The sequence below is a fragment of the Diceros bicornis genome, chromosome 25, assembly GCF_020826845.1.
Source record: "Diceros bicornis minor isolate mBicDic1 chromosome 25, mDicBic1.mat.cur, whole genome shotgun sequence".
NCBI lineage: Eukaryota > Metazoa > Chordata > Mammalia > Perissodactyla > Rhinocerotidae > Diceros > Diceros bicornis.
Genome location: NC_080764.1, coordinates 39,021,182 through 39,035,157, shown reverse-complemented (window position 1 = coordinate 39,035,157; position 13,976 = coordinate 39,021,182). Strand labels below are relative to the sequence as shown.

Here is a 13,976-nt window from a genome sequence, read left to right as displayed (position 1 = left end):
TTTACAGTGGAGGCCAGTCCTTTGGTACCCTGAAGTCATTCCTTCAACTCTTTTTAGGGTTCTTGCTGTTATCCTCTCATACCTGTGTCACTGCTGGCTCTTTCTCTTAAAACCATGCTTAAATCTTTCTGCTACTGGCTAGTTTCCTATTTTCCTTCACAGGTCAACTTTTAAATAATTGTCTGTATTTGCCTTCTCCTACTTCCTTATCACACGCTTTTCCCAAATCCTCAAAAATATGCTACTGCCTCTGAAATTGCCTTAGTGAGGGGAATTAATATGCTCTTATTGTTAATTCTGATGGACATTCAATATTTTACTTCATCTTTTCATCACATCTAGTATTCTTGACCACTCTCTGTGTGCACTCACTTCTGCCGTACCATCCTGCCCTTGTTTTCTTCTACCTTGCTCGCCATTTTAACTCTCCTTCTCTCATTCTAACTCTCCTTGTTAGGTGCTGCTTTCTCTGTCCATCACTTCACTGTCTACTTCCTCTAGGCCACCTTCTCTTTTCACTTTACACACCCCCTGTGGGTGATTACATCTGCTTCAGCGGCCTCTGTTGCCGCATAGATGATGTTTCCTCCCAATGACGCCACTAGTTATTCCCAATTCTGCATCACCAGCCCACATCCTTCTGACATTCAGATCATGTGTAGGACTGCTGAGTAGATATCTACTCTTGGTTGTCCCACTAGCATCTCATATTTAAACATGTTGACACCCACTTTTCCTCCTATGTTTTCCAACTCTGTGAACGGCATCACTTTCCAGCCAGTTACTAAAACCAAACAGCTGGGCCTGTTATAACCTTTCCTTCCTCCCACTGCTTCCCTGCATCCATCAATCACCAATTCCTATACAGTCTAAACCAAGTATTTCTCAATCTTTCATTTATTTTTATCTCATTGTTACAACCCTAGTTCATGCAATAATCATTGCATTATAGGCATATGGGATGTGCCTACTTCTAAAGAAAACTAAACACTTATGAATTATTACACATTGTTTTTGGAGAAGTCTAAACTTAACAGAGCTTAACAAGGCTCTAAATGATATGTGATACTGAGTCTCTTTATACCTTTCCAGCCCATCTCACAACCCACTTCACCCTGAATTCTTGCTCTATCTATTCTGAATGCCTCTGCTTTCTCAGGCAAATGCCTGATCCAAGTGCCAAATGCCATGAGGATTAGTAACTTTGGCAGAAACTATCGAATGAGTAAAAGCAGGAGGAAGTCATTATTCCTTGGCCATTAATGCCTAGAGTGGAAAGATGTTAAAATGGTAAAAGTGGAGGCAATCCTTAATTATTCTTTTCTATATACTTCCTTTCCTTTTTATTACACGCACGGTAGTCATGTCATGTGTTAATGGTAGGCATCAATTATATTTTCCATTCTTTTAGACCTTGGACTTCTCCTTGATGTAGGATTATTTCCTCTGTCAACAATGACCTGACTGTTAAATAGAAGTACTATTTTAAAATTAATAAGGTGTCCTTTTCAAGATTTGATGAATTCTGATGATCTACTTGTAAATCACAACATATGAATATTAAAGAAATGGAAAAGCTATTCCTTTTCAAGTCTATGAGCACATACACTTAGAGAAATATAGGATTGAACTAATTTTCTGTGAAATATGGTCTGAAAACCACATTAGTCTTGAAAGCACACAGATTATTGAAATTGTGGTTATTTTGAGCCTGATCTAAATGGATTACATAATTGTCCATTTCCCTTTGCTTGCAAATACACAGTCTTAAAATGACCAAATATTGATTGAAACCCACTTGTGAAGAAAATAGAAATGAGAAAAATGGTTATTCTGAGTAATGTTGTTTACTCCTTCATTTGGAGAAAATTTTTTGAGAAGAAATGTGTTAGTAAATGTTTTCTAGTCCACTGTCAGATAAGTGTTTTGAACATAAGATTTTATAACTTTTCTTCTAAAACTTAATAGGATTCCATTTTTAAACATGAAATATATATTCCTCTATTTTGGATAGTAATGAGCAATTTTAGTCTTGAATATAAATGGTACACTTTTATCTTGAGGAAAGATTTCTCTTTTGATAACATCACTTCTACTTTCCTGCTATTAAAGGCCTATCATAATTAAATTGATTTAGTATAGTATCATAAGCCAGCCCTCATGGTCTAGTGGTTAAGATTCACCACTGCAGCCTAGGTTCATTTCCTGGTCAGGGAACCACACCAGCCGTCTGTTTGTTGTCATACTGTGGAGGCTGCAGGTTACTGTGATGCCGAAAGCTATGCCACTAGGATTTCAAATACCAGCAGAGTCACCCATGGTGGACAGATTTCAGCAGATCTTCTAGACCAAGACAGAATAGACAGACTAGACAGAAAAGAAAGACCTGGGCACCCACTTCTGAAGAAATTGGCCATGAAAACCTTATGAACAGCAGTGGAGCATTGTCTGACATAACACCGAAATGTGAGAGGATGACGTAAAATTTAAGACCAGGCAGGGTTCCGCTCTGCTGTCCACAGGGTTACTAGGAGTCGGAATCAACTCGAGGACACTAATAACAACAACAAAGCATAGTGTGGTATTTAAATGAAAATTATCTCAATGTCATATCCAATAAATTGTCACTATTTTAAAAAGTCACATTATATGAAAATATTTACATTCCTGAAAGATTCCCTTTCAAAAAAGATAGTTTTAGTATCATTTCAGATGTTAAGTAGTTTTAGTATTACTGATTCTTTTCATAGGTATTTACCTGGATGCATAGTAGGCACATGGCCGAAACAATAAACTATTCATTAGAGATAAATTTTTATCTTTTTGGTGGCTCTCTATGTGTGTATGAGTGAAAAAAACCAAAAACTTGTGTGTATGATGCGTTGCGTGTGAATGAATGCATGATTCACTTAATATGTGAATCATGTTTTAGGTAATCATCTCTTTCTAAGGGAAATTTCATATATTCTGAAGAACAGGTCATTTATTCCCAATTTTAGTAAACCATTTCCTCAGCTATTATAATTGGTTTTTAAATTAGTTATATTTTCTGTGATTGATTAGACTAGGGTTTGCAGTGTAACATCATTGCAGCTTGAAAATGTTTTATCTTCTTTTTCCTATAATTTTCTTTGACATGGCCCTGAGGTTGCCCATGATTGTTATCTTTTTACTGTAATTTGGATACCAGCACTATCTTTGTCATACAAACGTGATTTTCTTTAGATGGACAAACTTGCTATTTGTGAAGCAAGTACTAAGTTTACTCTATAGAACATAGTCTTTGATCAGTTTTGGCTAATGTTTATATTTGTGTCATGGGCATTTGGTCATGAAATTATACTAACCTACAGACTGCTTTTAAATAAGATTTTCCAGAATGAATACATAGAAATTTTATTAAATTCTTTTTCAGTATTTATGCTAATATGTTTTCATTTTATAATTCTAAAAGTTAATGTTTTTACTTGTGTCTAAACCAAATATATGTGTTATATATAAACCAAATATATGTATATACTATTTTACACTACATAAATATCTGTTGTTGCATTTTCTTATTTTATCATTTCTGATAATGTAACATACTGTGTGTGTTATACCTACATATTAAATATGTATATAGTGTTTATGTATGTACATGTATAACCATAAACTTTATGTATGTTATTTTTTGCTAGACTCCTAATTTCTTTGCTTTAAGACCATGTCTTGCTCAGTATAGGATACAAGGAGATACTATATAAATTGAATTAGTGACAGGATACTTATATATTAAAATAGCTTTAAATTAGTACCAAAATAATGACTAATCCATATAATCTCTAGTGGGAAGAAGCAAACAGTGTTGTATCTGAATGAATATATACGTGTGTTTTGTTTCTTCAGGCTTCCTTCACAGATGAGTTACCCTCATGCGAGCAGAGCATGGCTTGACCATGATTGTTGGGTTATGTGTTGCCCTTGACGTCAGAATGAAAACCAATTTTAGTGGTGTTCACCTGATATGGAACTATTAAGTTGTTGATAGAACACAATTTTAAGAAGGTACAAGGATGAATATGGATTGGGTGAATGGCACATGATTTAACTTTTTATTCAGTTGAAAACTATAGGTTATATGAGATATACGTTAAATAGTTTTTCTTTGGATAAAAATAGAAATTATAAGCCTACACTCAGTCATCTATGGTAGGATAAGACTATAACATTGAATAAAAATAATATCTATTTTCCTTCTCTTTGATAATTTTCTATCTGAAAGTCAATAAAAACAAGGTGAACCCTGAAATAGCAATAATCAAATTGCCCTTTATGTTGAAGTTTCATAGTTTAAATCACTTTATTTGAGTGATTATGGACTCTTAGGTGACTGAGATTTCTAGATTGTTCCTCCTGTTGCTCACTGTTGCCTGCACTTATCTTCAAAATGATTTATTTGCATCTGAGACAAGACAATTAAGTATTCTGTACTGTGGCTCCCATACTAACCAACTCTAGATTTAATATTAAAAAGGAATACTTTTTAATGAAACATTCTCAAATATTTTCATATTAAATCAATGTCCTTTTGTTGCTATGAACTAATATTGTTTTCCATAAGTCTATTAGAAGTCTCACCAGAAACATATTTTCATATATATAAATATATAATTATTATTTTAATTTACAAGTTACACTGGAAAATTTTATTGGAGTGACATTTAACCCTGGAAAGTACTGAAATTTTCTCTCTTGATCACGTGAAACTTTTTCTGGTGTGGTTAAGACAATTATCAAAACATTGAGGAGTAGCTGCAAGAAACAAGGTTAATGAGGCCGAGTGATCGCCATCTAGTGGTTCTAAAGACCTAATGCAGCCTAATTTGATTGAAGGTTGTCTTGAGGGCAGTGGTTAACAACTCACATGCCTACAGGAGCCAAGCAGATAATATAAACGGGAGAAGTGGGTGGGAGAAAAATCAATTATTGGTATATATCACACTTCTATGGTTACAGAACTATTGTGTAAGCACATAACATAAAATAAACAGGATATAAAAGAATATATTTTAAACTCAGAATGGAAAGAAAAATGCAAGCTCTGATAAGTAGCACCAGGGAATGGCAAGTTCTCTGGCAAACCGAGCAGTTGATCATCAGGTTCAATTGATTGTTGTCATTCAAGAACACAGGCCCAGTGTTGCTAGACCTTCCAATTTTTCTAGAGAACCTGGAAATCTGATTTGTATATGAAACCTACTAATTTTAATATGTTGGCTCATGTTTTTTTAAGATGTGATATGGCTCCAATTTAAATACATCTTGGGTCACATTTGGCCATTTTGAGATCTTTCTCAAAAGGAAAAAGCTCTTGAATTTATTGGTTTCATTTCTTTCAGAGGACAGGAAAGTGTTGGGCATCTTCCAGCAACCTTGTGAAGAGAGACTGGAACGTAAAGTTACTGAATCACTGCTAGATTGGGGCTTGGTTGAAGATTATTTTTATTCGACAACAGACACTATTCAAGATGCTGAGGTTATGGCTGTAAATAAGACAAGCCCTTCTCGTTGGTCTCTCCCAGTGCTGGAGTTCAGTGGGACACCCAGTAATGCGACCACAGCACGGTCGCTTTCTGCGGGGGCTGCACGTGGAGATGTTTGGATGTAACTTTCCAGTGCTCATCTTGGCTCCTGAGTTCCATGTAGAATTTAAGTTCATGATTTATATTACTTTGATGTGTCTTTCTTGTAACTTTCTGCTGGTTGGCTTTGAGTTCTTAAAAAACAGCACTAAATTATAGTTTGCAGTATAGGGGAGAATAAAATGCTGAGATAGTTGTTTGTTACTTTCTGTCTTTCACCAGAGCCCTTAACCTTGACCACATCTTTCCCCGTCTGCACAGAGAAAGTAAAAAAAGAGAAAAAGGAAGCATGATCAGGATTCAGAATCCTTTGAACTTGTTCAAAAAGTGGGAGAGGCAGAGTGAAATGAAAGGAACTACAAATAGCCGTGTGGCCTGATGCCTTCTCCCAGGCCTCCTCTGTACCTTATTTTGAACAGTCACTTTCAAAGGCAGGCTATGGTCTTTCCAATTGCCCACGTGACCCCTGCAGGCCCTTCCTTTCGCTCTCTGACCTGATCTGTGACCACTTTCTCGTGTCTTCTTTCTATTCAGCTCCGCTGGTCTCCTTGCTCTTCCTCGATTGCGTCACACGTGATCCCCTCACACCGTTGTGCTGGTGTTCTCTCTGCCTAAATGGTATCCTCACAGATATCCACGTATTCCCAACCTTCTACATGTCTTTGCTAAAATGTCACTTTCTTAGTGAGGTCTACCCTGATGGTCCCTTTCAGAATCACATCCCCTGCACTTCAGGTCCCCAATCCCCTCTACTTTGCTCTACCCACCCCCCATAGCACTGAGTATCTTTTAATATAATACATAATTTACATATTTTGTTTATTGTAAGTATTTCCTCTGCTAAAACGTTAAGTACTCTGAGGATAGAGATCTTTGTCTTGTTTTGTTTACTGATATATCAGAAAACAATGTCTGGCATATACAAGTACTCAATATGTATTTTTTTTATTTTTATATATTTTTTTGTGAGGAAGATCAGCCCTGAGCTAACATCTGCCAATCCTCCTCTTTTTGCTGAGGAAGACTGGCCCTGGGCTAACATCCGTGCCCATCTTTCTCCACTTTATATGGGATGCCACCACAGCATGGCTTGACAAGCAGCGCGTTGGTGCGCGCCCGGGATCTGAACCAGCGAACCCCGGGCCACCACAGCGGAGCACGCACACTTAACTGCTACACCACCAGGCCGGCCCTGTATTTTTTTAAATGGAAGAATTTTGAACTTCTTATTCACCTAGGTGTGGGCGTGCTTCCCACAGCCTGCTATAATTGTCCACAGAGGAGTTTCTTGTAACAAATTATATCATGTGTGGGCTTATGATCTATTTTGTCTTTATTACTAAAAATTGCAAAAACACATGTAAAGAGGAAAGAGATATTTGTATGTTTGGTCTCCAAAACACATGTTAAAAGTAAAAAGAAGTTTGTATGTTTGGTCTCAATGTAGAGGACAGTCACTTTGTGACTTTTTTATTGTATTATCTATAATAATTATTCTATATAAGTACTATAAAAAACTATAAAGAAAAAATAATTGGCTTGAGGCAGTAGAAAGGGCAAAGAATATGAGGTCAAAAGACCTGTGATGGTATCCTGGCTACACTATTTACTAGCTCTCTGACCTCAGGTTAGCTATTTATTATCTCTGAGCCTTAGTTACCTTATCTTTAAAATAGGAATAATAATAATAGAATATTTCTCATTTTCGTTATAAGTGTATAATGATATATTTTCTTTATTTTTTGTTTTTCTGTGAGGAAGGTTAGCCCTGAGCCAACATCTGTTGCCTATCCTCCTCTTTTTTGCTGAGGAAGACTGGCCCTGGGCTAACATCTGTGCCCATCTTCCTCTACTTTATATGGGACGCCGCCACAGCATGGCCTGACAAGCCTTAGCATCACTGCACGCCCGGGATCTGAACCTGCAAACCCTGGACTGCTGAAGCGGAGCGTGCGCACTTAACCGCTGCGCCACCGGGCCGGCCCCATATATATATATATACATATATATATATATTTTCTTTCTTAATACATGTTTATTTCCTTCAACTGTTAAACCAATATATATTTAAATTCTAATTATTTTATCTTTCTGTTCACTTGGCAGATACACCCTTTGGAATAAAAGCTCCACAGGGGCATGTCTGTGTCCTTGTTTTTCAGTGTTGTGTTCTCAACTCTAAATACAATGTCTGGCTCGTGATAGTTTCTCAGTAAATATGTTGTTAAATGAACAGTTAAGCAAAGTTAAGCTGTGAAGTTCATGTGGCGTAATAATAGTAAGTTGGTTTGTAGTCAATTATTATAATACAGATGTCTGTTATTATTGTCACTCTCTAAACTCTTACCATCATTGTCAAATGCATGTTACTCTGGCTTTTTTAATCCACCACCAGGAGGGTGATCACCTTCTTGCACTACTGCCTAACTTAGAAGTTTAGTGAAATAACACAGAAAACAGTTTGCTAATCTAGTGATTTTATTATAGGTCTCTAAGCTGGCTGGTGTTTTGGTCAAGCATGGTGTCGGGAAAGGCGACACAGTGGTTATCTACATGCCCATGATCCCGCAGGCGATGTACACCATGTTGGCCTGTGCAAGGATAGGAGCCATCCACAGTCTCATATTTGGGGGATTTGCATCCAAAGAACTAAGTAGTCGCATTGATCATGCAAAGGTAAGTGCTTTATTTGGAGAAGTCAAGCAGTACAGCCATATTTATCTGTGAGTGAATCATCCAGGAGCGAGCTGTGCTTCTTAGATCCTCCTTTCGAATGGGATACTTCAAGTTTACTTTTTCTTTGGCATATATCGATTAACCAAAAGTTTATTATTGAGTCAGTCCGTGTGTGAAAGACATCTTGCTGAATGCTGTGAGGAATATAAAATATAAGATAGGGTGCATGCCTTTCAAGTTAGCTTGCCATATATTTGGGTGTATAAGACACACAAGAAAAATAACTAATAACTCATTCATTCAACATATATTTATTAGGCTTCCACTATGTGCCTGATACTAATCTTGGAACTGGATAATAAATAATACTTATCAAATGGATGGTACACATAGCTAGTTTATAATCTACATACTTCCTGGAATGGTGGTATAGCCCAGTCCTTAAGAAGGAGTGTCAGGGAGGGGTGGAGTTACATAATTAAATGGGGTACTAAAATAACAAACTTGATAAAGCTGTTGTGAACTCTCACTGAGATATTCCATTTAAAACACTTAACACAGTGCCTGGCATGTAGTACTCATTTACAAAAGGTTAGCTATTGTTCTTCTATGAATTAGAGTGGAGATCAACAAACTTTTTTCTGTGAGTTACCAGATATAGGTATTGCGGGTTGCATGGTCTCTGTTGCAAATACTCAGCTGTGCTGTTGTAGTGGAAAGCAGCCTTAGATACTGCATAAACGAAGGGCATGGCAGTATCCCAGTAAAACTTTACAGAAACTTGCTGTGGGCAGGTTTTCGCTCTCAACCGTAGTTTGCAGACCCCTGATTTAGAAGAAGGAGTGATTGCTTTTAGTTGGGGTGGCCGAAGAAGGCTTTCTGAAAGAGGTGAGAGTTATCTTGGCTAAGATTCAGCTCACTGAGAGAATGATATCGTGGAACCCAAAAGGTGAGAAAAAGAATATGAGTCTAGTGTCAGAGGCAGAAAGGGTGAAGTGCATTTGGAGGACAGCAAATAGACCGATGTGACTGAAGAGGGAGAGAAGGTGAACTTGCAAAGGCAGTTTTCATCTGAACTGGATCCTGTAGACCTGGACCAGTCAAAGGTGTTGAGCAGATGAGTGTCATGTTTTGTGCAATGTTAAGAGGAGGCAAGTCTTGCAATATGATGTGAGTAGGCGAGAGGCTAGAGGCTGGAATAAGAACCCCTGGCAGGTGGTCAGTTTGTGAAGCAGTGGGTGACGTGCAGGAGAGGAATAGTAGCGGGACGATTAAGGAAGGAAGGTCGTTACAGGAGTAAGAGATGGTTGCCCTTTAGAGCTTTACAAGCCTGGGATGAGACATTCTTAACAAGGAAGGGAACTAACATATGTTGAGGGTCCCCTGAGTGCTGGGCATAGAGTGCGGTTTTACATTTCTGACTTCATCTGGTAATAGATCAGTTATTAGAACTGGGACGCTGGTTTGTGGACTAACCAGCTGGATTCCTTCTTTTTCTTTTTCTCTCTTTTAAATATGTTGAGTTAGTGCTTTTGAAGGAAAATCTAGGGGAAATAGCAATCAATCATTGACCTGCAAATCAGTGGGCAGTTGGGGACTTCTCTGACGAAGCTATAGACTCCAGGTTTTTAGCTACAGAAATCATAAACACTAGTTGGATAAAGGTATGAGATGTATTATTTCCTCTTTTAAAAATTTTATACGATGTGGGAAAATTGATATATATAAAAAAAAATAAAGATTTATAAAACTTACGCTACACCACTGGAGGAGTTTTCATTCCTAACACACACACACACACACACACACACACACACACAATCACATACATAATCTTGTTAAGGACTTTAGGCAATCAGTGCATATTCTTATGGGCGAGACCTTTGGGCAGGTCAGATTAAAGGCGAGAAATTGAAGAGAGAGACACATATCTGAGATATTTGGATAGAATTAATAATTGAAATCAGGAATGATTTTGATGTCATGATTTTCAAATAAATAGGCTGAAGAAAAAGTTTTATTTTAACAGATAAAGATAGGAAGAATGTATCCTAAAAAGTCAGTCTAGACCAAATAAAACCTCCAATAAGTCTATTAATAGAAAAGGGAAAAGGATTATTTTTCTAGAGGAAGAATCCAATTTCGACTTTATTAAATTATTGAAGTTTTGATATATTCTATATATGTTTTTAATTTGATATCTAACTTACTTTCATTTACTCAGAATTCTAAACTTGGAGAATATTATCTAGAGTTATTTTTGTAAGTATTACAGATATTAAAATGTGAATTATATTTGAATGTCTGACCTTTAAAAATATAATAAAAGGAAACAAGACTTATTTTTCATTCCATTTTTTTCTTTTAAAATGCAGCTTGATATTGTGGAAAGAGAAAGGTTCTGTAATCAGACAGAATTGGCTCTCTTTCTGATTCCACCACTTGTAACCTGGGGCAAGTTTTGTAACTGCACTGAGCCGCAGCGCCATGAATATTAAATGATATTCAAAAAGCAGAAAGTGCTATATATGCATATATTGGCATAATATAAACCTTCCCTAGATAAAATGTACTGTAACCAGAAATCAGAATTCAGGAATAGATGCACTGTCTTGGATTGATTACCTGTCTCCTGAATAATTTATCATCTGTCTCCTTTGCTTTGGATTTCTTGGTGAAAAAACAGTGTACTTAAAGAATGAAAACATGTTTATTCTACAAATTAATGAGAATTTTGGTTCAGTTCCACACATACTCATTGAGAGCTTATGGTATGGCAAGCACTGTATCAGGCATAGGAGACACAGAGATAAGTGGGATCCAAATTTGGCCTTGGAGAGCTGTGCAGTGGTGGGGATGAAGGAATATTTTGACTCCAGTGAGACATCTGAGGCCTGCCCAGAATGTTCCCAGTGTTATGAGAGGTTCGGGGATTCGATCGGAGACGTAAAAGACACTTTCCACTCCAAACAAATGGACTGAAGGTATATTTTATTATATAGAGCATAGTAAAGGCGACAGTCTGCAAACAGATCCAAATAGGTCAAATATTAAGAGGGAAAAAACATCAGCCCGACTGGAAAGGGAAAACACCCACATCGGCTGAAGAGAAACGACACAAATCAACCAGAAAGAGAAACACCAGGTTGACCGAAAAGAGAACACATCAAATCAATTACTTCACATCAAATCAATTACTTCACATCAAATCAGTTACTCACAACATCCACGCCCCACTGCCGGGAGAGCCCTGTCAATCGACGCGGCTGGGCAAGGATCACACGTCCTGGGCAAGGCGTCCCTTCCACAGGTGGAACTCTCACTAGGGCTCAGTTTCCAGCAGTTTTTATACCATCAGTAATTTTCAGAGTAAGCAATTACAGAGTTTGCAGAGCAAGCATTTTGTGTTCCCATGCACAATATGGTTATCAGTGGCGTACGTGCACTGAGCCCCCTGGCTAACGTCCCAGCCCAGTAGTTGTGTACGTGCATTGTTCTCTTTGGTTATCATCCCAGCCCGGCACAGATGGCCAGTCCGTCCCGTGCTACAACGCTCCAAGAGCCTTGAAATGTTACAACTTGCAACTCCCTCCGTGAGAGAAGGGCCAGTTCCCACCACGCAGAAAGCAGCTTTTATATTTCTTTTTGTGCTGGTGGCTGTAGGTCAACGGAGCGGCCAAACGTGGCTGTACTCATGTCAAGACACCCAGCAAGGAGATTAACCTCTAGGGGACACTGTTAGGCTACATCTGCGTTTATCTTGAAGAATGACTAGGAAGTTGTCGGTAAAGAGTGCCAAGTGTGCCTTAGGGAGAGGGACAGGTTCAGGCTCTGTGGGGCTTGACACTTAAATCATCTGGGGGCCCTTTTAAGAAAAATATGACAAAATTACAAATATAATATTTGGTGAAAATGAATATGTATTTAGAATGAGAAAAGAATCGTAAAAGAATTATGGGAGATTTGGGTCCCTTCCTTGTGTGGTCTCTTGAGGCATTTAAGCATAGATGCTTATGTAAAAAAAATTAGAAATGCTTTCTGATGGCCACCGGGCTGGCCCTGCCCAGCTAAGAAATGCTACAACTGCAGCAACAACCAGCTGTTACAGGGGCCTCTGCATTTCTCTGGTTCATGGCAGATCTACCTCCTTCATGAATTCTTTGGAAAGTGTTTTTTAACAGCTCATCCTTATTAGCCAAAAACATCATTGAGTGTGCAATTTTGAACAGGTAAGTGAAATTTACGTGGAAGTGGTTAGGGTTAAAGCCTATAACATTTAAAAAGGGTTTATTGATTTTCAGGCCATTTATTCAATAGAGAACAGAATCATTCTAAAGAAATGTTAAATTGCCAGTCTGCACCTGAAATATTGTGATTACCTTAATTAAGATTGTTAAGTTTACTCAATTATTTTTTTTTCATTATAGCCCAAGTTGGTTGTTACAGCATCATTTGGCATTGAACCTGGAAGGAGGGTAGAATACGTACCACTTATAGAAGAGGCGCTGAGAATAGGACAACACAAACCAAATAAAATTCTCATTTATAATCGTCCAAAAATGGTAATCTCAATATTGAGTTTAGTTCTTGCTTATGGTGATGTGCTAAGGATGATTCTAGTTTTGACCATTTGAAAGAAACGCTTGGTTTATAAACCATTAAATATACTTCCTGAATGTCATTATTTTTGGCAAAAAAAGGATTTGAATGATATTTTTTGTCTTTTTGAAAAACTAGCTTAAAACAAAAAGATTGAAACACAGAAACATCCATCTTAATGAATTGGATTCTATGTACAGTCTGTGGTAGTGTCAATTATTAATTTAAATTGTAACAATAATATTAATACTATCAAACACTTAGACTGCTTACTGTATGATTTTTAAGACACTCCACTAGTGGATAATTTTTAAAATCTTCCTGATAACTCTATGAGCTAGGAGATAGCATTATTCCTATTTTAAATAAGAGGAATCCAATAAACAGAGAGGTAAGTAACTTGCCCAGCTAGTAAGGGTCAGGGTCATGATCTGAATGCATGCACATTCACACATTGACTGCATGCTTAAACCCCCAGCCATCCTGCCTTGTGGTGAAGTGTGATTAATTTGTGTGTAAAATGTCTTCTAAAAATTTTAGAAAGGTATTCAGTCCAGAAGTAAAAAATATTTTCAGGAAAACAAAATATGAATATTTGAAATGTAAAGTATTCTGTGATCCATGAAAGAAGAAAAAGCAATATAATACATCAATGAATATATTTTAAAATGCTTTTCCTAGTAAATTTGACCTAATGATCACCTTATTTCTACATCCAAGCAAGTCTCCAGCTATTTATAATGGAATCCACTTGGTTTCTAGCAGATTAAAATTTTTTTGCAGAAGAAAAATTATAAGAGTGCAAAACTCATGTATATAATTTTGTAGCACACTTGAGAGGTTATCTGCAGAAAATGCTTAAATGACAAGATATAAAAACAGTGAGCATTAAAACGATGTCATTTTGATTACCACCTAGCAATTCCCATTACTACATTAAATTCCTGTGTAAAGTTTTAGTAGTCTGTGGTTCATGACCTGCGGCACTCAATGATTTTAATATTCTCACTGTATTGAAGAAGAATTTTAAGTTTCTTTCAGATGACCTCAAGCATATTTTTTAAAAAGGCCCTTTTA

General features: G+C 37.1%; 1 protein-coding gene across 5 annotated transcripts in view; it reads left to right on the top strand.

The window, feature by feature from the left end:
* ACSS3 (acyl-CoA synthetase short chain family member 3) overlaps positions 1–13,976 on the top strand; it is a 151,724-nt gene that overhangs the window by 43,568 nt on the left and 94,180 nt on the right. For 4 of the 5 annotated variants that reach the window (XM_058568721.1, XM_058568718.1, XM_058568717.1 and 1 more), the window contains exons 3-4: positions 8,112–8,300; positions 12,728–12,862. In XM_058568721.1, coding sequence (XP_058424704.1) covers positions 8,112–8,300; positions 12,728–12,862 — 324 coding nt within the window. The remainder of the gene's footprint in view (positions 1–8,111; positions 8,301–12,727; positions 12,863–13,976) is intronic. The other variant, XM_058568719.1, reaches the window with a different exon arrangement.